The sequence below is a fragment of the Oryza sativa genome, chromosome 3, assembly GCF_034140825.1.
Source record: "Oryza sativa Japonica Group chromosome 3, ASM3414082v1".
Taxonomy (NCBI): domain Eukaryota; kingdom Viridiplantae; phylum Streptophyta; class Magnoliopsida; order Poales; family Poaceae; genus Oryza; species Oryza sativa.
In genome coordinates, this window is record NC_089037.1 from 32,126,382 (window position 1) to 32,150,687 (window position 24,306).

Here is a 24,306-nt window from a genome sequence, read left to right on the forward strand (position 1 = left end):
TCATCAGGATGACAGATTTGGGAAGCAGTATTCTTGAAATACAATATTTTGAACAAATTTTAAATGCTAGAAATATTTATATTTGTGAATGAAGGGAGTATCAATTTTAATTTTATAAATAAACTCTAAAATATTATTTTAAAAATGAATCTTTTGGTCATGCCATCTGAGTTGATATGGCTGGATAACAGTAACAGTCACGCCATGTCAATGGCAACATACCACATGGCGTTGCAAAAGCCCTTATCACACTACGATTTTTTACCAACTTGAAAACATTGCTTCAATCCACTCTATGGTTGCAAGTCGGGAATCGGGAATAAGTCTCAAAGAGATTGGGTGGCGCCTAACCTTGGTTATGCAAAGATAAGTGTTGATGGATTTTCCTATGTAGAATTCGGCGAAGCAAGAATGGCAACAAAAGCACTTTTTAATGGTTTTGGTAGTTCAATTTCAGTAAATTAGCCAAGGCATAAGGTATGTTTAGACGAATCGGCCCTATTTATCACTCTTGCTACCAGTTGCATAGAATCTATCATAAGCCGTTGTAAACAAAGGATTTTCCTATTAATAATTGGGCCAACCTACCAAATAGTAGGGTTTTTCGCACGGTACGGGAGTAGGTCTCTCCTCTATATAAGGAAAAGCAAAAGTTAGACGATTGAGTGAAAGTAGCTCATATTTGGTAAAGTATAAGTAGAAGATCACGCCCAAGCCTAATAGTTCCATTTCAACCTCGAGGGGAATTATGCATACGGGAGTCATGCTGCTACCTTTATAGAATTTATATGGCATGGTGCAAATGTGGAAGAAATGAAGATACTAGTTTGTTGAGAGGTGTTTGCATTGCCTATAGAATGGATTTGGAAAAGATGAATTATTTGTTGGGAAATAACCTCTCGGCTAAGGAAATGAGAGAGAATCACGCGGCCTGTTTCCACCAGTTGGCCCGCGTGATTAACACACATAACTCACGATTAGTTTCCTTCAAGCGTGATGGTTTAGACGCACGGTTTTTCTGTAACGGCTTGTTTGGTAACTCGAGGAAGGGAATTGGGAGTTTACACGAGAAAATTGATGATGAGATTAAAATGGAAATTTGATTTTTAATCCCAGCCATCTTGTTTGGTAGAGATGATGGAAATTGATAGGGAGTTTAGTTGGAGATTAGATCATTAATAAAAACGGATGGCTGAGATTTGCTTAGATAAAATAAAGGAGAAATTCCCTCCCAATTACCTGCCCCTACCCAGGTATTGAAAAGGTGGGAGTTTCTTCCTCAATTCCTCATCCCCATCCCACCAAAATTCATATGTCTCCCAACCAAACAAAACACTTAATAGCCTCATCCCTCTATACTCCCAATCTCTCCTAAAAACTCTCTCCAACCAAATGGGCCGTGAAGGACTCGCCCCCGATCCCCTCACTGCACACAATATAAAGGAATCGCTACTGTTTTGTTGGTGATGACTAACGTAAGGATTAGCCAAAACTAGAACCCTTTGTGGTGTGGTGTTAGAGTTGTGGATGCACCAGGGTTCAAATCTTGGTGTCCGCGAATATTACGCAAATGCATGTGTGCTTCCAACAGGATTTTAATGAGATTAGGGGCATGCCATTGATTTCCATATCTTAGAGCATGTGTTAAGGGACACATTCACGGAGGTGTGTGTGGTGTTGTGCAGTGGCAGAGCCAGGATAAAATTATAGCGGAGGCTAAAACAAAATGACCAAGAGCAACTAAGAGAGATTTAGTTCCCCGCAAAAAAAAACTAAGAGAGATTTAGGGTTGGGTTATGATTTTTTGGGCCTTTTTAGCCTTTTGGGCCTTCTAACAACCTCAAACAAAGTCTATATTAGCCCCTCATCTATAAATATATGGATTAGAATTTTAGGGAGGTATTATGGGGGCTCTAATGGTATATTAGGGGGTAGGGGGGTCTAAAGACCCCCCCTCCCCGCCCCCACGCTGTCTCCTCCCCTGGTGTTGTATGTGTAGTGGTGTGTGCATGTGTGTGTCTACCGTGTAATTTAAAAAACAAAAGAGTTGAAAATAAAAAAAAAGGTTAATTGGATCCATGCTACTGCAACTTTGCCAAATTCAAAAAATACCACTATTATTTCTGATATCGGCCGGGTGCCATAGGTATTTTGCAAAATTTGAACCATGCCACTGTATACGTCTTGGACATGGTTAGACCAGGTTTTTTTCAAACCGTATTTTCGTACGGATCAAAATACCCCCAATCCTTAGAGGATGACAAGTGGGACCCATCTTGTCATACTATCTTTTTCCACAGCCCTTCTCTATCTCTGCGAGGACGGCGACTGGAGCTCGACGGCAACGGCATCGGTTTAGGAAGCTTGACGAGGCCGAGTCGTGCGCAGGAGCTCGAGGAGGACGACAACAGGTCTTCGAGTCTTGTTCGTGTCGCCGCCGTCATCGTTTTCGAGAAGAATGGGGATGGATCTCACCGCGTCTTTGAATCTTCACCGCCACTGGGCATCCTCGCGCTGCTCCGCGCCGAGCCGCAGCCGGACCCGCCGTCCACCGCTGCGATGAGCTCACCACGACCTCGCCGCCACCATTGAATGTGCTCCCTCGACTGCCAGACTACCACCGGCGGCGGATTTGCTTGAGCCACCACCGAATCCGTGCCACCGCCATCGTCGTCTTCGAGAAGGATGGGGATGGATCTCACCGCCGTCTTCGAGTCTTCACCACCACCAGGCGTCCTTGCGCTGTTCCGCGCTGAGCCGCAGCCGAACCTGATGACCACCATTGCAACGAGCTTGCCACGGCCTCACCGCTACCATCGAACGTGCTCCCTCGACCGCCAGACCTGCCACCGGCGGCGGATTTGCTTGAGCCACCGCCGAATCCGTCCCCTCCCGCCGGCCGCCACCACCACTGCTGCTTGCTGCGTTGTTGATTGGATTGTTGCTGCTCGATTCGTGGTTGATGCTGTCGCTGTTGAGATTATGGGCATATAATGATTTAATTTATTCCATAAATAAATCATGACATTACAGATGAAAACTAGCATGAACGCATCATTAAACAAAAACGAATCCGAATTTGCAGCAAAACAAAACTGCAAAAGGAGGCTGCATCTGCGCAAGGGTGAGGAGCCAATTTTTCGGACCATTCGACGCGTACGTCGTGCACGCGCGCCGCCTGCCCTGCCAGGCCAGGCGAGGCGAGGCGAGCGCGCGCGTGTGTTTCCCCTCTTCTCTCCACCACACATGCTTCAAGTGGCTAGGAGGGCATCCTCCCTTTTAAGGAGGTCCCCCTCTCCTAGAATAAGCAAGGTGGTACTAAACTCCACATGCATGCCATCCCATGAGGTGGGCTTTTGTGATTTTCCAAAGAATTAATCTTCGAGTGGGCTAAGGCCCATTCATTAATTCCAACAATCCCCCACCAAATCTCAAAATCCCACTGAGATTTGCCTTTTCCAATGTACTGTTTATATACCAGCGGTTCGATGGAGACCAATTAAGGTTGAACATCCACCTAGAACTCCAAGCTACACTTACTCACAACTTGAACAATGGACTACGCCTTGAATTGCAAGTCTTGTGCAAGCAAGTTTCACTCAAAGTCTTATCTGGTACTAGACCGTCTGTAGACTACCCCTCGGGTGGAGCGTATAAGTCATACTCCTAGGTCTTTAGTAAGCTTCCTAGAAGATTCACCCAAAATCTTCATGGACTGCGACCAACAGTCAAGCTCACAAAGGTGAGTTCCTTCAAGAATGCTCTGCAGGACAACATCTTTGCTAATTAAAGCCAACAGAACTCATTAAGGCATAGCCAACCTGCCTTGCAGCTCACGAGAGTATATGCATCTTCACTTAGAGAGGGTATATATATTGGTACTCTCCTCTAGTTTATTAATGGTTTGTTCTTCCCAGGATCTAATTCACGGGATCTCCGATCACATAGACTGGGTTACCACCATAGTATAACTCACATGGGTCTCAAACCCATCTCCTTCGATGCATTGTCTATCACATTTCGTGATAGTCCCTTCGTGAAGGGATCTGCCAGGTTTCTCGCTGTTTGGATGTAATCCAACGTTATAACTCCGGAGTTTCTTAATTTCCTGACAGACTTCAATCGTCTTTTCACATGTCTAGACGATTTCATATTATCCTTAGAACTATTCACTTTGACAATTACCGTTTGATTGTCACAGTTCATAAGGATAGCCGGCACCGGTTTTTCAACAACAGGCAGATCCATTAATAGATCACGCAACCATTCTGCCTCAACAGTAGCAGTATCCAGTGCCGTTAGCTCTGCTTCCATGGTTGACCTCGTCAAAATTGTCTGTTTGCAAGACCTCCATGAAACAGCACCACCACCCAGTGTGAAAACATATCCACTAGTGGCTTTGATCTCATCCACATCAGAGATCCAGTTAGAATCACTATAACCCTCCAGTACCGCAGGATACCCAGTATAGTGAAGCCCCAATTCCACAGTACCTTTCAGATAGCGCATTACTCGCTCAAGCGCACGCCAGTGATCATCTCCCGGATTAGAGGTAAATCGGCTCAACTTGCTCACAGCAAAGGAGATATCAGGCCTAGTTGCACTAGCCAGGTACATCAACGAGCCAATGATTTGGGAGTATTCCAGTTGATTCCTAGCAATTCTCTTGTTCTTGCGAAGCGACAAGCTAGGATCATAAGGTGTTGGAGAAGGCTTACTATCAATGTAGCCAAAGCGATTCAAGATCTTCTCCACATAATGAGACTGCAAGAGTGTAATCCCATTCTCACCTCTAATTAGCTTAATGTTTAAAATAACATCAGCTACTCCCAAATCTTTCATATCAAAATTTTGAGACAAGAATGATTTAACCTCATTTATCACCTCAAGGTTTGTCCCAAATATCAGTATGTCGTCAACATACAAGCACAAAATAACTCCCTCACCCCCACCATGGCGATAGTACACACATTTATCTGCCTCATTGACTGCAAAGCCTGCAGATGTCAATGTTTTGTCAAATTTCTCATGCCATTGCTTAGGAGCTTGTTTCAGACCATACAAAGACTTCAACAATTTGCACACTTTGCCTTCTTGACCTTCAAGTACAAACCCATCAGGTTGATCCATATAGATCTCCTCATCCAGCTCTCCATTAAGAAAAGCTGTCTTAACGTCCATTTGATGAACGAGAAGACCATGTGAGGCTGCTAGGGAAAGTAGCACACGAATTGTGGTCAATCTAGCAACAGGTGAGTAAGTGTCAAAGAAATCTTCGCCTTCTTTCTGAGTATAGCCCTTAGCAACAAGCCGAGCCTTGTACTTTTCAATAGTACCGTCAGGCCTAAGCTTCTTCTTGAACACCCACTTGCACCCCACAGGTTTACACCCATAGGGTCGCTCTGTCACCTCCCAAGTCCCGTTAGCGATAATGGAATCCATTTCACTACGGACAGCCTCCTTCCAGTAGTCTGCATCAGGAGATGCATATGCTTCTGAAATTGACTTAGGAGTGTCATCCACGAGGTACACAGTGAAATCATCACCAAAAGACTTAGCCGTCCTTTGTCTCTTACTCCTTCGAGGAGCTTCACTGACATCCTCCTCAGAGACAAGTTCATGTGTATGTTCAGTTTGTTCTGGTGGTGTGATTGAACTGGGAATTATTTCAGAGGGTTGGTTCGAACCACTATGTGTATCCTTCATTGGGAAAAAGCTCTCAAAGAAGGTAGCATCACGAGACTCCATAATTGTACCAACATGCATGTCCGGTACCTCGGATTTAACTATTAAAAATCTATAGGCAATGCTATGATGAGCATATCCCAGAAAAACACAGTCCACAGTCTTAGGTCCAAGTTTGCGCTTCTTCGTTATTGGTACATTGACTTTCGCCAAGCACCCCCATGTGCGCAAATAAGAAAGTGATGGTTTTCTACCAATCCATATCTCATATGGTGTTTTGTCCTTATTTCTGTTAGGAACTCTGTTTAACACATGATTTGAGGTCAACAATGCCTCCCCCCACCATGCCTTAGGCAGTCCCGCGGTGTCCAACATGGCATTCACCAAGTCAGTCAGTGTGCGGTTCTTCCTTTCAGCAATCCCATTAGACTCGGGAGAATAGGGAGGCGTCCTCTCATGTATGATGCCATGTTCCTCACAGAATAAGTCAAACTCGTTCGAGAAAAACTCTCCACCACGATCAGACCTAAGCCTTTTTATCTTTCTGTCAAGTTGATTTTCAACTTCTGCCTTATAAATTTTAAAATAGTCTAGAGCCTCGTCTTTCGTTTTCAACAAGTACACATAGCAAAATCTAGTAGCATCATCAATCAATGTCATGAAATATCGTTTTCCACCCTTCGTCAACACCCCATTCATTTCACAAAGATCTGAATGTAGGAGTTCTAGTGGTGCCAAGTTTCTCTCCTCGGCAGCCTTGTGAGGCTTGCGAGGTTGCTTCGATTGCACACAACTATGGCACTTAGAACCTTTGACAATGGAAAACTTAGGAATTAAACACATGCTGGAAAGCCGAGACATCAAGCCAAAATTAATATGACATAAACGTGAATGCCAAACATTAGCCTCATCATCCACACTGCCACAAATATGGTTCACAGACTTATTGCAGAAATCAGAAAGGGAAAAGCGGAACAGGCCTCCGCACTCATAACCTTTACCAATAAAATATCCATGTTTAGACACGACTACTTTATTAGACTCAAAAACCAACTTAAATCCGTCTCTAGTCAGACGGGAGCCACTAACAAGATTCCTGTCGATAGAAGGGACATGCTGCACGTTCTTCAGCTGCACGATCTTTCCCGAAGTAAACTTCAGATCTACCGTGCCAACACCATGAACAGAAGCATGTGACCCATTCCCCATTAGGACGGTGGAACCCCGTGCGACCTGATAAGAAGAAAACAATGAGATGTCAGCACAAACATGTACATTGGCCCCAGTATCAACCCACCAATTAGTAGATTGATTAACTGAAAAAACAGTAGGTAAATTACCATACCCGCTTCCATCTCCAGTGTTGCCAATGGTCACATTAGCAGACTTAGAAGTCTGCCCTGCAGGTGCCTTCATCCCCTTGCGTTGTGGACACTTCCTAGCCAGATGACCAACTTGGCCACACACAAAGCAAGTCCTCTCATCCTGATTAGGATTGTTGTTGTTCTTCTTCTGCTTCTTGAAGTTGGTGGTCTGCTGAGCTTTGTATTTCCCCTTGCTCTTGTTCTGGGCCTTGTGCACAACATTGGCACTGGACTGCCCACCATCGCCCTTAGACGCGGCATCTTTTTCCCGAGCTTTCTCCTCAACATCAAGAGACGCAATCAACCCCTCAACGGAGTATTCCTGTCTCTTGTGTTTGAGTGCAGTACCGAAACTCCTCCAAGATGGAGGTAGTTTTGCAATAATGCACCCGGCCACAAATTTGTCGGGTAAGACACACTTAAGGAGTTCGAGTTCCTTAGCCATGGTTTGTATCTCATGAGCCTGTTCGACTACAGAACGGTTGTCAGCCATTTTGTAGTCATGAAACTGCTCCATGATATACAGATCATTGCTAGCATCAGTAGCACCGAATTTAGTATTCAGTGCATCCCACAACTCCTTAGCGTCGGTCATATGCATATACACCTCGACCAGACGATCGCCAAGAACGCTAAGAATGCATCCCACAAAGAGAGTAGTGGCTTCCTCGAATTGCTTCTGCTGTTCAGCAGTAAGAACTCCTTCAGGTTTGCCAGTACTCACCCAGAAGCATTTCATAGCTGTCAGCCACAGAGTGACCCTGATCTGCCATCTCTTAAAATGCACACCGGTGAATTTATCCGGCCTCAGTGCATCGGCAAAACCAGCCATAGTAAAATCACAGTGCCTATAATAAGGTTTTTGGATTGTTGAGATTATGGGCATATAATGATTTAATTTATTCCATAAATAAATCATGACATTACAGATGAAAACTAGCATGAACGCATCATTAGATCTACACATGTAAACTATGCAGAATAACATGAACAGATCAAATATGCGCAACATATTGAACACGTACCGAGGTGACGAAAAGACCGGCTGCTTGGTCGAAACTTTTCGCAGGTGTCTACGAAGGCACGAAACACGCGAGCGAAGAGGAAGGCGAGCCGTCGCGAACGAACAGGGAGCAGTCGCGCGAAGCGCTTCCCAAAAACCTTATTGCCGCCTTCTCCCGGTGCAGGACGTCAAAGGCAGAGGTTCCGGAGACCTGCTCTCCCGATCGCTGGTGCACGCCGGCGAGCGGGATGGAGTAGTCTACGAGCGACGGCGCAGTACAGAGTAGGAGGCAAACCCTAGATTGATTTTCGCATATATTGCGTGAAGACGGCGGGTCGGTTTATATAGAGAAGGGTCGCTTGATCAGGGCGCCCGCACGATCTCTACTGCGCGTAACCGAACCGGATAAGTCGCGCGTAACTTATCCGGACTCCACGCCGTTTGCACGCATCGGATTTTTCGGAACGTTTCCAAAACAAAAACGAATCCGAATTTGCAGCAAAACAAAACTGCAAAAGGAGGCTGCATCTGCGCAAGGGTGAGGAGCCAATTTTTCGGACCATTCGACGCGTACGTCGTGCACGCGCGCCGCCTGCCAGGCCAGGCGAGGCGAGGCGAGCGCGCGCGTGTGTTTCCCCTCTTCTCTCCACCACACATGCTTCAAGTGGCTAGGAGGGCATCCTCCCTTTTAAGGAGGTCCCCCTCTCCTAGAATAAGCAAGGTGGTACTAAACTCCACATGCATGCCATCCCATGAGGTGGGCTTTTGTGATTTTCCAAAGAATTAATCTTCGAGTGGGCTAAGGCCCATTCATTAATTCCAACAGTCGCTCGTTCCACCGCCGCAGCTTGCTTGCTCCACCCGGTCGCCGCCGATGTCCTGGCGCAACAATCAAGATAATGGTTGGGAAGAAGATAGGGTGAAGACAAGTATGACAAGGTGGGTCCCACTTGTCATCCTCTGAGTATTGGGGGTATTTTGGTTCGTATGAAAATACGGTATGAAAAAACCTGGTCCAACTGCATCCAAGACGTATATAGTGGCATGGTTCAAATTTTGCAAAATACCGATGGCACCTAACCAATATCGGAAATAGTGGTGGTATTTTTTCAATTCATCAAAGTTGTAGTGGCGTGGATCCAATTAAAAAAATCCACCGGGTTTGTTGTTCTTCAGTCTAACTCGAATAGACAAGCTCGAGCCGGAACCTCAAACCTCGGTCGAGTCAAACCTAGAAAGAAGTCCAAAAAGAACCGGCCGCTCCGCTTCGCTTCCTTCCGCCTCCTGCCCGGCGCCCGCCACTCGATTTCGAGGAGCACGGCACAACCCACGCAAAAAACACATTTTCTGACATTTCTTCCTCTGCCCTGACGTTAACGTCTCGCAATTTGCAAAGCATTGTCAAATCATGGCGCAATTAGATTCATCTCGCAATTTACATAAAAACTGTGTAATTGGTTTTTTTTCTATATTTAATGCTCCATGTATATATCTAAAGATTTGATATCACGTTTTTAGCCATTTTTTTTATAATATGTAAACAAGACCTATATAGATTGACTGGTCGGATCGGGTTTGCCTCGGCTCCACTGCTTCCGGCTCGGATAACTAGTCCTTTTCTTCTCCCATCAAAATCTACCGGTCCCCTTCCACCGAAACCCTAGCGATGGTGTGGCCGGCGTCTCGGTGCGTCCTGCTGGATCCAGGTGTGCCCGACTACGTGTTCTCCATCGATCAAACGAAACAAGGGTGGGCGTCCATCGACCTGAAGAAGAAGAGGTACCAAGGGTGTGGGAGGTACGGCCCCTTGTTGGCGGAGAGCGTGAAGCTCTATGCGCGCCTCGCCGAGGAGCACCCGGCTCTCTCTCGGTTGGCCGTCTGCGCCGACAAGAACATCATCCGCGACATCGTGGCGGAAGAACTCAAGAAGAAGCAAGCTTTCAAGGTGGCGGATCTGCCGATTCGCGCCATCGAGTTCGGCAATGTCGACGAGATCTCAGGTGTCACTGCCCGCGTCGAGGTCGCGGACAAGAACCTCATGGTCCTCTCCCTGTCCTTCGTCTTCACATCTAGCAAGCTGAAGCACTACCTCCTCTATGATGCCATTCACGCCTCCATGTCCATGATCCCCATCCCGAATTGGTGCTGCGATATCTACCTACCGTCGAACCCTCTCCCTGTGCGCTATGGTGATGAGCACGCTCTAGTCCTCTTTGCCAAGGACTACCCCTACAAGAGAGGAGGATGATCCACCTGCATTGACTTGCTCTACCTGTGGACGTTGTCGCTGCCGCCGCCGCCGCCGCGAGAGAAGATGTACCCGAATCCCTCCGGTGAACCGTGGCACACCAGGAAACCGCGCTTCCCCAAGGAGACGCCAGCGTCCTTCTGCCACCACGTCAAGTTCACGTCCAGTAGCCATGCTTTCCGGGCCGATCTCACCAAGGGCGTCCTGTGCTGCCGCATCAAGGATCTCATGGATAGCTTCTTCGTCCATTTTGACTTCATTGAGTTGCCCCCTGGGTGCAAGTCTGACGCCCTTGATGACTCTGATACTGGGCCAGCTGAGATGTTCCGAACCATGGGCTGCGGCACTGGGGACTTGATCAAGTTCGTCTCCATCTCCTTCGATGATTCTGTGCCGGAGGACGACATACGGTGATGGAGTGGACACTGGACATGGATACCTTGCAGTGGACCAAGGGTGAGGAGCTGCGCTTCGGAACTCTGTGGGAGCTGGATGACTTCAAGAAGGATGGATTACCGAAGACCGAGCCGGTGTACCCCTGCTGATCAGCATGGAGGAAGGCGACGGTGGAGACCTTTACTCCATACTGTCCAGGCCAATCATACGGTGGGAGGACCCTGCGGTGCACCACGTCTGCCGATTCAACATGACAAGCAAGAGGCTTGTGTCCAACCCTCTTTCCTGGCGCCCAGATAAGATTGTCCCTTCTGGTTTGTTGGGCTGTGAATTCTTCAGGCACCTTGATATATAGTCAGCGCCTTGTTCCTGACAATAGGAAGATGGATTCGGGCAAAGTGCAATCCTAGGTCGAGATGGAGTCAGGTAATCAGTTTTGTGATTATACACACAGCTTCTTTTGAATTTCCAGTTCATACATGCTGAAATTGGTAACATCTTAATTTGATTGCGCATTTTATACATGCTGATGTTGTGAATTACTAGAATTATTATTACTCATTGTCTTGTTTGCAACTGTAGCAAACATGTTATGGCACTAGCATTGTCATTCACCTGACTTGTGTACTGTTTTGTTATTTTATACATGCTGATGTTGTGAATTACTACTATTACCCATTGTCTTGTTTGTTACTGTAGCAAACATGTTATGGCGTTAGCATTGTCATCCATCTGACATGTCTACTGTTTTCTTGTTGCCCAGCATTGGATCGGAGGAAGTTGATGAAAACATGCAGAGAGAGATATCACGGAAGCAAATGGTGTGGTGCGGGAGCCAGGTAGATTTGTTTTGCCAGTCAAGTTAGGAGATCAAATGCTGATTAGGGAGATCAGACTCTGAATTCCATCATTCGATGTTCAGGCTCCCATTGGATGGTCTAAACAGCCAAAAAATAAGCCAAAATTTAAATTTTCAAACTTAATTTTGAGATATTTTCAAAGTAGTTTCTTTTTCAGCATTGGCTTTTAAGTCACCAAGAACACATATATAAAATTTTTACCTATAAATTCATTTTTATTCCCTAATAAGCTAGGGAAAAAGCCGGGGGGCTCACAAGCTGGGTTTTTTAATACTTCTGTTTATCGGTACCAGTATGTTTTTCCTTGTCGATCTCATAATCTTGTGTATGCACTGAAGTAATATGAATTTATCTTGGGTTAACTGTTTTTGCAAAAACTCGCATACCTTCTTTGGAGATGGCTCATGCTCATTCTATAGTGCTTTCAGTTTGTCGGAGGGTGATCCTCTCTAGTGGGAGGCTGTGAAGCCCCCCTTTGTGAGTTCGGCCTGGGAATCGGGTACAATGCTAAGGAACGTGTTCTCGCGCGAGCGAGGTGAATCTGCGGGAATCAAGATCACGAGGTGGAAGGCGAGAGAGTGAGAGAGAGGGGTTTATACAGGTTCGGGCCGCTATCAAGCGTAATACCCTACTCCTGACTATGTGTTGATCTTCGTGCGGTTACAAAGATTTCAGATCCTGGGAGTACCAGCTAGGGTTTGGCCTGCCTCTTCCTAGAATCTGTTTTCTTTTTTCAGCGTCATCCCCTTACACGCAGGGCGGGGTCCTCCTTTTAAAGATGAAGGGGATACCACATGCATCGCCCCTGCTCTCCCTCCACGGGAGTGGGGCCCACTCTACCTATATTTAAACACATCTCGTGCCTTGGCCGGAAGCGATCCGCACGTCTTCTCCTGGGTGGCCCCCACTGAAGCCTGCCGGCCGACACGGGGGACATCCCCTATCATTCGCTATTAAATGTTTGGCGACTTTGTGGGCACACGCGCATCGGAGATGATGACCTGCAAGACCGCCCACTGCGCACGATGGGACGGGGCATACCTGCCCCCACGCCGCCTGACGTGAATCGGGACGTGGGTGCGCTACCACCCGTCCCTTCCATCCATTGTTGGGTCACAAACGGTCAAAAGGCGGTCGCCAGACACACGTCCATCTGTGAGCGGCGCACGCCCTGCCCTGTCGCATTAAATGCGACGGGAGCGGTTGGCGCGCTGCTCATGAATGCGCCTGGTAGACAGCGCATCCGCCCGCTCAGGCTCTCCACATGGCCACCACGTGGCAGCCATGCTAGGGCCTCGGAGCGATCCAGCCCCTCGGGCCTGAGGGGTGGCACGGGGCACCCCAAGCCGGGGGGAGGGGGGACGGCTGCTCTCTTTCTGAGGGCGCGACCCATACATGGGGACTGGACCTACCGTACGTGCCACACAGGGAGGGCCTTCTTCCCCCTAGACCAGGGACCCCAGGGCCATATCGTCGACACAGTTTGACGTGCTTGATGCTTGCTAATACATACTCCCTCCGTTCCATAATATAAGGCACAACTATTTTTTTAGATGTTCCGGAAGTGGATTTTTTTTTGTCCCTCGAGGAGACATCCCCTCGTTTTGTGCATGTCATTCAAAAAGTTATCAAAAAATTTGAAAAAAAAATATCAAGATAGATCAATATATGATATATCTTTTTGGAAACATGCGAGTTAAAATTCGATTTATACAATTCGAAACAAAAATAATAAATTTGACCGTGAATTACGCGTTCTATTCATAGTCAAAATTTTTATTTTTGTTTCTACTTGTATAAATTAAATTTGAATTTGCATGTTTGTGAAGTGACAAATCATATATTGATCTATCATACTAAATTTTTTCAAATTTTTTGATGACTTTTTAAGTGACATGCAAAAATGAGGGGATATCCCCTTGAGGGATGATTTGAGTTTCACAGATGTTCCATAAGGCATGCATGCATGTATACAATTAACTAGAACCACTTCTCCATTAAATTATTACTTTTTTAAATCCTACACTCAAGATCTCTAATTCTATTGGATGCATACATTATATTTATTAGGGTGATCCAAACTAGATGATAATAATTGTTTCTTGGTCTTTTGGTTAAGGGTGGTTGTGCCTTATATTTTGTAACGGAGGGAGTATATCAATTCCTAGTGCTTATCTGTCGATGGTGTGATAATCTTATCTGCGTCATAATTTTGGTCAATTTGATGCAATTGAATTCCCAACCATCTTGATCCATTATATAGCACTTCTGTGGGAGCATGTATGATGAATTGGACAGTGTTCTGTGGGTATTTACGAAGGGCATATAGGCTGCTGCTTGCCGAAGCAGCCGAGCAATCATCTAAAGTAATCCTTTTCTTTTTGTTAGGACTATATTTTGAACGCTAGAATTTTCCTCACATTGAACCTGCAGAATAGCTGCTGAAACCGCTACAGCCTACAGGCAAAAACGTTAGTTTGAGCATACATGAATTTGTCAGGAGGCATCTCTGGACCTGCAAATCACACATAATATTCTCAGAAAGGCCTAAAAATGATGTGAAATTCCTGAAAGCATGGACCTACAGTATAACACGCAGGCTTTCTCACAAAGATATTTGTGGGTAAAAAATATGTAGTTTTCAAGTTATATGAAGTTGAAATGCTCTGTTTGCTGAACATTGCTGAACACATTCAAATCTACGTGGAAGCTAGCTTATATTGGAATATAGAAGTAGGAGTAAAGCCCTAGGATATTACAATTTACAGTGACTGACTTTGGGCAATGAAGGGATAGTTGTGTAAAACCCTGCAAAATCTGTTTCGCTAAACTGAAAATATTGTAAAAGTTCTTGCGCTCGTATTTCATCCTTGAGATGATTAGAAGATAGCACTTCTCCCCGATATAGAATTCCCTATTTACAACGAGCATGATTGCAGGAATAGGCATGTATGTATAAACTGGATGATTCAGCACCTTTTCTTTGTTATGCAGCAGGTTTTTTTCGTTAAGGAAAAACTCCATATAGACTTTTTCCTTTTCCTTTTGATTAATAGGTGGTTCACCGAAGACTGTTGCTTTGTTGCCACGGTCTATCGCATTAAGTAATGCCTTTAAATATTTCCATATTACATAGCAGCCAATCTTTCAGGTGAGAAAACTAGGAGTATCGAAAGTCCTTCGGCACTTTAGGTTTTTTTGTCTAATGAATCTTTTGCCAGGGCACTGCCTACTGAATCTTTTAACCCATCAAGTGTTCAGAAATATACCGCTGTGCACTTAAATGTTAAAAATGTGTTTTTGCTACAATTGAATGTATCGAACTAAAGCAGGTTTAAGCCCTGAATTGAAACTAAACCACATATGTTCTGCTATAAGCCTCCCCTCCTACAGTTGGTCTTATGTTCTTAACATCCTCCTCCCAAATCCCAAATCTTTCTAGGCTTCTAGCACACCATTTTGAATGTTTCTGCTATCATCACAACTTGAATTTATAGACCAATATCTTAATATAAGTGACACAGGCTGAATCAAAACAAATTACTTATCGTCCCCAAATTTTCTTGTCTCCTCTCCTATACTTCTGTACCTCTCTTTTATCCCACTCTACACATTGCAAAAGAAGACTTACTTCATATTAAAATATTCACCATTCACTATTGCCGGAACAAGGAACACGAAAAGGGTTCATGTAAGGCAGATTGTAAGCTGAATATTATTTTGCATTTTTAGTGTAGCAAAACATTATTTTCAGTATTGCCCAACAATTTTAAACTGAGGCCATCAAGATTGTGTACTTTTGCTGTCCAGCAATGGAGGGAGTGGAGGATATCATTCAAAAACAGAGATCAGATGAAGACTTGTGAGATCAATTCAGAGCAAGTCAGTCTTGAGGTGCGAGTTAGAGAGGTCAGGTTGCCAACTTACCATCACTTCGGGATGTGGATTTTCATCCCTATTTGCATGTTATATAAATAGTTATCAATTTTTTTTAAAAAAGTAACAATATAGATTAATACTAAATATATCGCTCCATCAACATGCAAGACCAAATTCAACTTCTACAAGTTACAACAAAAATAACAAATTAAACTGAAAAAAGTTATCACACATTTACAACTATATTTGTTATTTTTGTTATAATATGTAGAAGTTAAATTTAAACTTGCATGTTTGTGCAGTGATATATTTTATATTAATCTATGTTACTATTTTTTTTCATATTTTTTAATGACTATTTAGGTGGCATGCGCGAAACAAGGAGATATCCCCTCAAGGAATGAATTCACTTTCCCATCACTTCGTGCTCACAAGCTGGGTTTGTTTTGCTACTGCCTGAATGGCTGAATATCCTTTTAACACTTCATTTGTCTATCGTTACTAGTACTTAGAGCAAGATCAATAGTGCAACCTAGCAGTAGGCTTCAAAATTTTTTCATGTCTCAGGTAGAGCTAACTTAAAGAGTAACTCATACAATAAGCTAACTACAAGTTAGCTATAAGCTGCCTTAGTTCAAACAAATTAACAAACAGTAGGACCTACAAACGAATTTTTTTTTTATTGTATCTCCTGGCCGATACAGCGAATTTTTTTTATTGTATCTCCCGGAAGATATAGCGTGGGACGCTGTGCAAGCGCCGGTGCCAGAACAAACGCTGGCTTCTTTCTAGATCTGTGATTTTCTTTCCTTAATCTCGTTTTAGGCTGATTAACAAGTTTTGGAGCCTTCCTAATAGCACTATTGTATCTGCTCTTAGTCCATCTAGTACTAGTAAATTCATCGAAGTTGTGTACTGTTTCCTACCATCCATCTAGGTTGTGTAGTGTTTACTGTTATCCATCTAAGTTGTGCATTGTTTTGTTGTTTGCCGGCAATGGAGGGAGTGGATGACATCATGATAGTTTGCAGAACACGAGTCTTGTGGTGCGGAAGCTAGCTAGACTTTTTTTTTTTTGCCAGGCTGCTGATCTGAGAGATCAGGTTATAAGTGCCATAGTGTCATGTTCACAAGCTGGGTTTGTTTTGCTACTGCCTGAATGTCTTTTTGATACTTGTTTATTGGTACCATACCATATGTTCGTGCTTGTTGATGGCACAATACTTGTTTACAATTCCTGCAAAAAAATTTGTGCCTTCAGAGCCAGCACCTTGTTCCTGTTGTTCATGGCCAAGGCAATAGGAAGTTGAATGAGAACTGATCAACAGCTGATTTGACTGTGGGCGTTAGTCAAGTAGTAATCAGTTTTGCTGCTTTCTCTCAGAGTTTCGTCCGAATTGCATAATTCGTACATCCTGAAACCAGTACTAATAAGTTTCCTACCTGACATCATGAACAGTGCATTTTATCTAATGATAATGAAATTCAGACGGCGTCCTTCCGCCGTCCCAGCGAAAAATGGATTGCGCATTTCACTATGGTTTTTCAGGCTGTGTTTAGTTCACACTAAAATTAGAAGTTTGGTTGAAATTGGAACGATGTGACGGAAATGTTAGAAATTTATGTGTGTAAAAAAGTTTTGATGTGATGGAAAAGTTAGAAGTTTGAAAAATTATTTTGGAACTAAACACTGCCTTACTAGCTTGGAAGCATTGCTTCAATCCACTCTATGGTTATAGGTCGGGAATCGGGAACAAATCTCTAAGGGATTGGGTGGCGTATAATCTTGGTTATGCAAAGATAAATATGAGAAATTTTGCTACAGGACACTTGTTATATGTGGTTTTAGCCCTAGGACACTGCCCAAACTCACTTTTGGGAGAAAATATTCTATAAACGTGGTAATTTGCTAGTGGACACCGTGCCGATTAAAATAATACTTTCCGATTGGGGAGGAGAGAGAAATCGCGTGAAATGTCAAAAATGCCCTTGGGCCCACATGTCAGCTATATCTCCTATCTCTCTCCTCATCTCTCTCTTCTCTCTCAGAGCGCGCTTGCACGGGGTGGCGTCGGTCGTGGCAGAGATGGCGAGGACGACGGCCGGCGGAGTGGAGCGCGGCGGCGGCGGTGGATGAGCGCGCAGCCACCGGAGTGGCAGCGTCGGCTGAGTGAAGTGCCTAGAGGATCCTCGCCGTCGCCGTCGTCGGTCTCTAGGAGTCAGGCGAAGGCTGTGGCACCGACTTCGCGGGCGCGGTCACCACGCACAGCGCAGGATGAACCATGGCGACGTGACTTCGGCAATGAGGCCGGCGTGGATGCCGACGTTGACGCCGACGAGAACGGGTCAAGGCGGTGCGGAGGCGGCCGACAAGTGCGTCGGGGCTGCCCCACGCCTGGCGGAGCGGGCACGGGCATGGCGCCGGCTGCGAGGGGTGGCTCCGGCGGCCGCGCGCTCGTGCACCGCTGCCGCCATCCCGCTTCACTCCGCCGGCCGCCGTCCTCGCCATCTCCACCACGACCGACGCCACCCGTGCGAGCGCGCTTTGAGAGAGAGATAGGAGATAGAGCTGACATGTGGGCCCAAGGGCATTTTTGACATTTCACGCGATTTCTCTCTCCTCCCCAACCGGAAAGTATTATTTTAATCGGCGCGGTGTCCACTGGCAAATTACCACGTTTATGGAGTGTTTTCCCCCAAAAGTGAGTTTGGGCAGTGTCGTAGAGCTAAAACCACATATAATAAGTGTCCTGTAGCAAAATTTCCCGATAAATATTGATCAATTTTCCTATGTAGAATTTGGCGAAGCAAGTATGGCAACAAAAGCACCTTTTAATGGTTTTGGTTGTTTAGTTTCAGTAAACTAGCCAGGGCATAAGGTACGTTTAGACGAATCAACCTTGTTGCTATCACTTGCATAGAATATATCATATCTCATAAACAAAGGATTTTTTTTTCTATTAAACCAACCAAATAGTAGGCTTTTTTTGCACGGTATGAGAGTAGATCTCTTCTGTATACAGGAAAAGTAAAAACTAGACGATTGAGTGAAAATAGGCTCATATTCGATAAAAGCATCACTCCTAAGCATAAATAGTTCCATTTCAACCTCAAGGGGAGCTATGCATACGAGAGTCATGCTGCTACCTTTATGGAAATTTATATGGCATGGTGCAGATGCGGAAGAAATGAAGATCCTAGTTTCTCGAGAGGTGTTTGCATTGCCTGTAAAATGGATTTGGAAAAGGTGAATTGTTTGTTCGGAATAATCTCTTGGCTAAAGAATTGAGAGAGAATCACACGGTTGTTTCCACCTGTTGGCCCGCGTGATTAACGCGCATAACTCACAATTAATTTCTTTCAAGCACGATGGTCAGATACACAGTTTTTCTCCGAAGGACTCGTCCCCGATCCTCTCACTGGACACAATATAAAAGAATCGCTATCTGTTTTGTAGGTGATGACTAATGTACAGATTAGCCAAAACTAAAACCCTCAGTGGCGTGGTGGTAGACCAGGGTTTAAATCCTAGTGCGCACGAATATTATATATATGTAAGTAAGCTTTCAAGAGGACTTTAGTAAGATCAGAGATATGCCACTATGATTTTCATCTCTTGGAATATGTGTTAGGAGACATATTTGCGGAGATGTAAGTGTAGTATTATGTGTATAGTGGTGTGTGCACGTGTACATCTACTGCATAATTAAAAAAACAAAAGGGTTGAGAATAGATTTGGAAAAGGTTAATTGTTTGTTGGGAAATAATCTCTCGGCTAAGGAAATGAGAGAGAATCACACGGCCGTTTCCACCCGTTGGCCAGCGTGATTAAAGCGCATAACTCACATTTAATTCCTTTCCAGAGCGATGGTCGGACGCGTGGTTTTTTTTCAAAGGACTCACCCCCGATCCCCTCACTGGACCCAATATAAAGGAATCGAAAATGGATACCCATTTTGTTGGTGATGACTAATGTACGGATTAGCCAAAAGTAAAACCCTCAGTGGTGTGGTGGTAGACCAGGGTTTAAATCCTAGTGCCCACGAATATTCTGCATAAGTAAGTGGACTTTCAACAAGACTTTAGTGCGAACTGTGAGATCATGAACGTGCCGCTAATTTCAGTCTCTTCGAGCATGTGTTAGGGGACGTATTCACGGGGGTGTGAGGGGACTTTAGTGAGAGCATGCGTTAGTCAAGTAGTAATCAGTTTTGCTGCTTTCTCTCAGAGTTTCGTCCGAATTGCATAATTCGTACATCCTGAAACCAGTACTAATAAGTTTCCTACCTGACATCATGAACAGTACATTTTATCTAATGATAATGAAATTCAGACGGCGTCCTTCCGCCGTCCCAGCGAAAAATGGATTGCGCATTTCACTACGGTTTTTCAGGCTATGTTTAGTTCAGACTAAAATTGAAAGTTTGGTTAAAATTGAAACGATGTGACGGAAATATTGGAAATTTGTTTGTGTAAAAAAGTTTTGATGTGATGGAAAAGTTAGAAGTTTGAAAAATTATTTTGGAACTAAACACGGCCTTACTAGCTTGGAAGCATTGCTTCAATCCACTCTATGGTTATAGGTCGGGAATCGGGAACAAATCTCTAAGGGATTGGGTGGCGTATAATCTTGGTTATGCAAAGATAAATATGAGAAATTTTGCTACAGGACACTTGTTATATGTGGTTTTAGCCCTAGGACACTGCCCAAACTCACTTTTGGGGGAAAACATTCTATAAACGTGGTAATTTGCTAGTGGACACCGTGCCGATTAAAATAATACTTTCCGATTGGGGAGGAAAGAGAAATCGCGTGAAATGTCAAAAATACCCTTGGGCCCACATGTCAGCTATATCTACTGCGTTAGGGGACGTATTCATGGGGGTGTGAGTGTGGTGTTGCGTGTGTAATGGTGTGTGCACGTGTACGCGTACATCTACTGCGTAATTAAAATAACAAAAGGGTTGAAAATAATAAAAAAAACCACTGGGTCTGCCGTTCTTTAGTCTGACTCGAATAGACAGGCTCGAGCCGAAACCTCAAACCTCGGTCGAATCGAACCCAGAAAAAGTCCAAAAAGAACCGGCGACACACGACCCACACACAGTACGCGCACCTGTTCCGCCCCTCTTCCTTCCGCCTCCCGCCCGCCACTCGGATTTCGGGGAGCACACGATGCAAAAAAAGCATTTTCTCACATTTCTTCCTCCTCTTCTGCCCTGACGTTAACGACTCGCGATTCGCTAAGCTCCTCCTCGTCTCTCTTCCCCCTCGATTTCTTCTCCCCGGGGGCTTAGATCTAGAGAGAACCCCGCCGATGCTCCCGATGGTGATGCTCCAGGGCGGCGGCGGCGCCGCCTCGTCGTCGTCGTCGAAGCGGCGGAACCAGCAGCGCAGGCAGCGGCGGAAGCGCGCCGCCGCGGGGAAGAAGCAGGGAGGATCCCCTGCCTCAGGTAACTACCAACCGCGTTGCGAGTTGCGACGCGCTGTCGTTGTTGCTCGGGTTTCATCTCTCTCTCTCTCTCTCTCTCCCGCTAATAATAGACATTTGTTCTGCGGTTCGATCAAATCTAGAGAGGTAGCCTAGCATCCGTGAAAGCGAAACCCTCTGTTGTGTGAGAAGAAGACATGCTTTGCTTTTTCTGATATCTGTTTGAGTTTAAGAAACTCTGTTTGGAAATTTCTAAGTTTTAGTATTAAGAGGTTCAAGGCTACTACCTGATTAGATTACCTTTTTTCTTTGCAGAAAATAATGGAGAGGAGCATGCTGATGCTCAAGGATGCTTACCTGACATCTCTACTAGCAAGTCTGAAAATTACAAGGAACGTGCCTTTTCAACTCAAGGAGATTTGCCCCAGAAAGCAGGTTGTGATTTGGAAGCAAATTTGTGCGCAGAATCAGTGCAAAGTTCGTCCAGTCAGTTGGTGCATTCAAATGAGAATAGCAATCCAAAGCGTCCAGAAGTGAAGAATGCTAACTCAGCAGGGAATTCAGAACATTGCATGCTCGACACCAGGAAAACTACAGATCATGATACATCTTCCATGCCACTTCAAGATTCTAGGTTTGATGCAAATGTCAGGATCGACGGCCTACACTCCACAACTGAAGAGAGAGTTTGTCAAAGCACAGTCGGTGATGGTTTTACCGGCATGTCAAATGCTAGTTACAACCCTTACAGTGTACAGGAGAACCAGAGGATAGGACCTTTTATGAGAGAACCTTATACCCTGCACAGCCATTTTCTGCATCCATCACATGTTAGGGGTTACATAGGCAACAAGTTTATGGGTTTTCCTCCTGTACACCCAATGAATGCATTCGATCCATTCAATCAAGGTTTTAACTTCTTCCATACAGGAAATATCCCTCCTTACGGTGTATCAGATGTTCATCGTGGTCTAAACATTTATGGATTAAGTACCATGGGGAAATGGGAATATGATTATGGAAGACATATGGATTATACCAATGTAGAGAGAAATGAACTGCGCATGACAGAAGAAGCTTACTTATCAACACACAATAGTGCTAACTTCATAAGGCCTTCAAGTTTACCTCTGACATATCAGCAAAAGCCTCCAATCACCTTGTTACCAAGAGTATCCTTGACAGGGTTTCGGAAGAAAAAACTTCTTATTCTAGATCTTAATGGTTTGCTTGCGGACATCAACCAAGATTACCACAATTCCCATATGGCTGATGCAAAGGTTCGAGGCAAACTAGGTGAATTTACTTGTACCATCATCCATTATTATTATTTGCAAAATATTGTTCTAGAGTTGTTACACAAGATGTTAATGCTCAAAATATACCTCCCTACCAGTCTTCCGAAGACCTTACTGCCACGATTTTCTTAGTTTTTGCTTACAAAATTTTGAGCTAGGCATATGGTCCTCAAGAAAAAAGTATGATCTCTTGTCCATATCTATCTTTTATTACTTTTCCATCATTGCTTCAACTGTACTTACTGTGTAACTCTCATTTCTCCAGGCAGAATGTTGATTCAGTCATTGATATCATCATGAGAGATTTCAGACCTTTGCTAAAATTTTGTTGGGTAGGTCATATCTAACATTTTGGTGTCTGTGTCTCTACTAGTCTACTGCAAGTTATTTTTAGCCTGGAACCTTCATGATCATATCTAACATAATGGGCAGGACATGTCTAAATGCACATTTACTGGACACAAAACATTGGAGAACATTCACAAACCATTGGTACTGAAGGAATTGAGGAAACTGTGGAACAAGGAAGAACCTGATCTACCGTGGGAGCAGGGGTACTATTCGCCTTCTAATACGTTACTTGTGGATGATTCTCCTTACAAGGCACTGCGTAATCCGGTATTAGCTTTATTCTCTTTCACATACCACTTCATTTGAACAATATATTTGCCTTATTGATTTTTTTTTTCATGTCTGTGTTCTGCAGCCATATACTGCCATTTTCCCTCAACCCTACAGTTATCTTAACAGCAACGATAATTCATTGGGTATGTGATCATTTCGTATCTGTAGATGCCTTATCTTCCGGAGTAATACATCTTATTCACGCTGTGAATTGCAATGCAGGCCCTGGTGGAGATCTTCGTGTTTATCTAGAGAACCATAAATAATAAAAAAAAGAGCAATACAAGATGGCTCGGTTCAGCGGGAAAATCGGCATACAAATCAATCCCAGAGGAGTAGATCCAGAGAGACCTGTGATTTGGTCTGTTGAGCTTGAATATGCCATCGCATCGCTTGCATAATAGAACAGAGTGAAAAAAAAAAGATCACAATAGAAATTGCAGGATGTAGCAAAAATTCAAGTCCTCACTGCCATTGCATCGCTTGCATAATAGAACAAAACAGCCGTGAAAAAAAAGATCAAAATGAAACAAAAGAACTCGCAGGATGTAGCAAAAAGTGCAGAAGAATAAGCAGATCTGGCTGTGCTAGGAAAAGCGTCTACAGGGGAGGAAAGAGGAGATTTGCTGCAGCAGTGGCACTACCTTTCAAGCCTGGCAGGGCGAAAGCTCTTAGGCGGCAACTGAGAATGTCATGAGAAAAAACCTTGATTATAGCATCATTTGCAATGCAGAACACTTACACAGAGCAAAAGAACACAAATAGTAATATATAAAGAAAATGGCTCAAAGGAAGGAATCAACAGCATTAGCTCTCAAGCCTGGCAGGGCGAGAGCTCTTAGGCGGCAACTGCGAATGTTATGAGAAACAAGCCTTAAATTTATCATCATTGCCATACTATTAAGGATTTGTAAGAAAATAAAAACAAAAACCAAAAAAGTTGTTACTTCAAATAAATCAAATGTAATCACAGAAACCGGCTCTGTAGACCGATGGAGATGCAGTCCCAGGTTCCTATAAACATGTGAAACGTCCGAAACCAACTCGGTTTTGGCCTAATCAAAGCATCACCGGTCAAAGCCATAGCTACAGGTGACGTGGCATCAGGCCTAAACAATCACAAAAATAGCAGATGCAAATTTTAGATTATATGAGACAAAGCTACGCACAATCCCTCAGAGACCCGTTTAAAATCACACACACACCCGAATTAAACCAATTGCAAATGGGTACTCCATCCAAGACCAAACCACAAAGGTTATGGTCGAAGGATGGACACTTGCAAAGGAGAAAAGCAGCTGCTGTTTAAAGTGTCATACGGCACTTCCTATGGTCTTAGATTCCTCACCGGGACAAGGTTGCAACTCATAATACATGAACAGAATTTAGATCTATATAAACTACAATATTATTGGATTAAGCCTCAGGAAGACAGACAAATGTCGTCATTTGATAATCCGACGGTAATTCCAACAATATGCTAATCATCACAGGCTCAAAATCATAGATGTAGGAAG

The 24,306-nt window shown here is 44.3% G+C and overlaps 1 protein-coding gene, 1 long non-coding RNA gene, 4 other non-coding genes and 2 pseudogenes across 6 annotated transcripts; 2 read left to right on the plus strand and 6 right to left on the minus strand.

Moving 5' to 3' along the window:
- Positions 1-6,569: 6,569 nt before the first annotated feature.
- On the minus strand, positions 6,570-7,897 carry LOC136355580 (uncharacterized). The gene is made up of 2 exons (XR_010739858.1): positions 7,031-7,897; positions 6,570-6,918 (listed from the first exon to the last, which is right to left on the minus strand). It is a non-coding gene; the product is annotated as an uncharacterized lncRNA (long non-coding RNA).
- Positions 7,898-9,718: 1,821 nt separating this feature from the next.
- Positions 9,719-11,106, plus strand: LOC107278047 (uncharacterized; annotated as a pseudogene).
- A 9,546-nt stretch (positions 11,107-20,652) lies between these two features.
- LOC9267917 (uncharacterized) lies at positions 20,653-23,324 on the plus strand. The gene is made up of 7 exons (XM_015776140.3): positions 20,653-20,889; positions 21,183-22,163; positions 22,264-22,345; positions 22,431-22,497; positions 22,598-22,783; positions 22,872-22,932; positions 23,012-23,324. The coding sequence occupies exons 1-7, from the start codon at positions 20,754-20,756 to the stop codon at positions 23,053-23,055; spliced, it is 1,557 nt and encodes a 518-aa protein (XP_015631626.1). The 5' UTR covers positions 20,653-20,753; the 3' UTR covers positions 23,056-23,324.
- LOC112938416 (small nucleolar RNA Z107/R87) lies at positions 23,076-23,175 on the minus strand. Its single transcript, XR_003241616.1, has one exon. It is a non-coding gene; the product is annotated as a small nucleolar RNA Z107/R87 (small nucleolar RNA).
- Positions 23,325-23,570: 246 nt separating the features above from the next.
- LOC112938462 (small nucleolar RNA SNORD14) lies at positions 23,571-23,684 on the minus strand (annotated as a pseudogene).
- A 64-nt stretch (positions 23,685-23,748) lies between these two features.
- Positions 23,749-23,899, minus strand: LOC112938439 (small nucleolar RNA snoR2/U65). Its single transcript, XR_003241639.1, has one exon. It is a non-coding gene; the product is annotated as a small nucleolar RNA snoR2/U65 (small nucleolar RNA).
- A 60-nt stretch (positions 23,900-23,959) lies between these two features.
- On the minus strand, positions 23,960-24,143 carry LOC112938401 (small nucleolar RNA Z112). Its single transcript, XR_003241600.1, has one exon. It is a non-coding gene; the product is annotated as a small nucleolar RNA Z112 (small nucleolar RNA).
- A 61-nt stretch (positions 24,144-24,204) lies between these two features.
- LOC112938420 (small nucleolar RNA snoR77Y) lies at positions 24,205-24,286 on the minus strand. The gene has a single exon (XR_003241620.1). It is a non-coding gene; the product is annotated as a small nucleolar RNA snoR77Y (small nucleolar RNA).
- Positions 24,287-24,306: the final 20 nt, after the last annotated feature.

What these genes read in the sequence shown, in the direction of transcription:
- LOC9267917 (XM_015776140.3), top strand. Translation starts at nt 20,754, where the DNA reads ATGCTCCCGATGGTGATGCTCCAGGGCGGCGGCGGCGCCGCCTCGTCG. An exon ending in GGGAGGATCCCCTGCCTCAG is followed by an intron (nt 20,890 to 21,182) that starts GTAACTACCAAC and finishes TTTTCTTTGCAG; the next exon opens with AAAATAATGGAGAGGAGCAT. An exon ending in CTTTGCTAAAATTTTGTTGG is followed by an intron (nt 22,498 to 22,597) that starts GTAGGTCATATC and finishes CATAATGGGCAG; the next exon opens with GACATGTCTAAATGCACATT.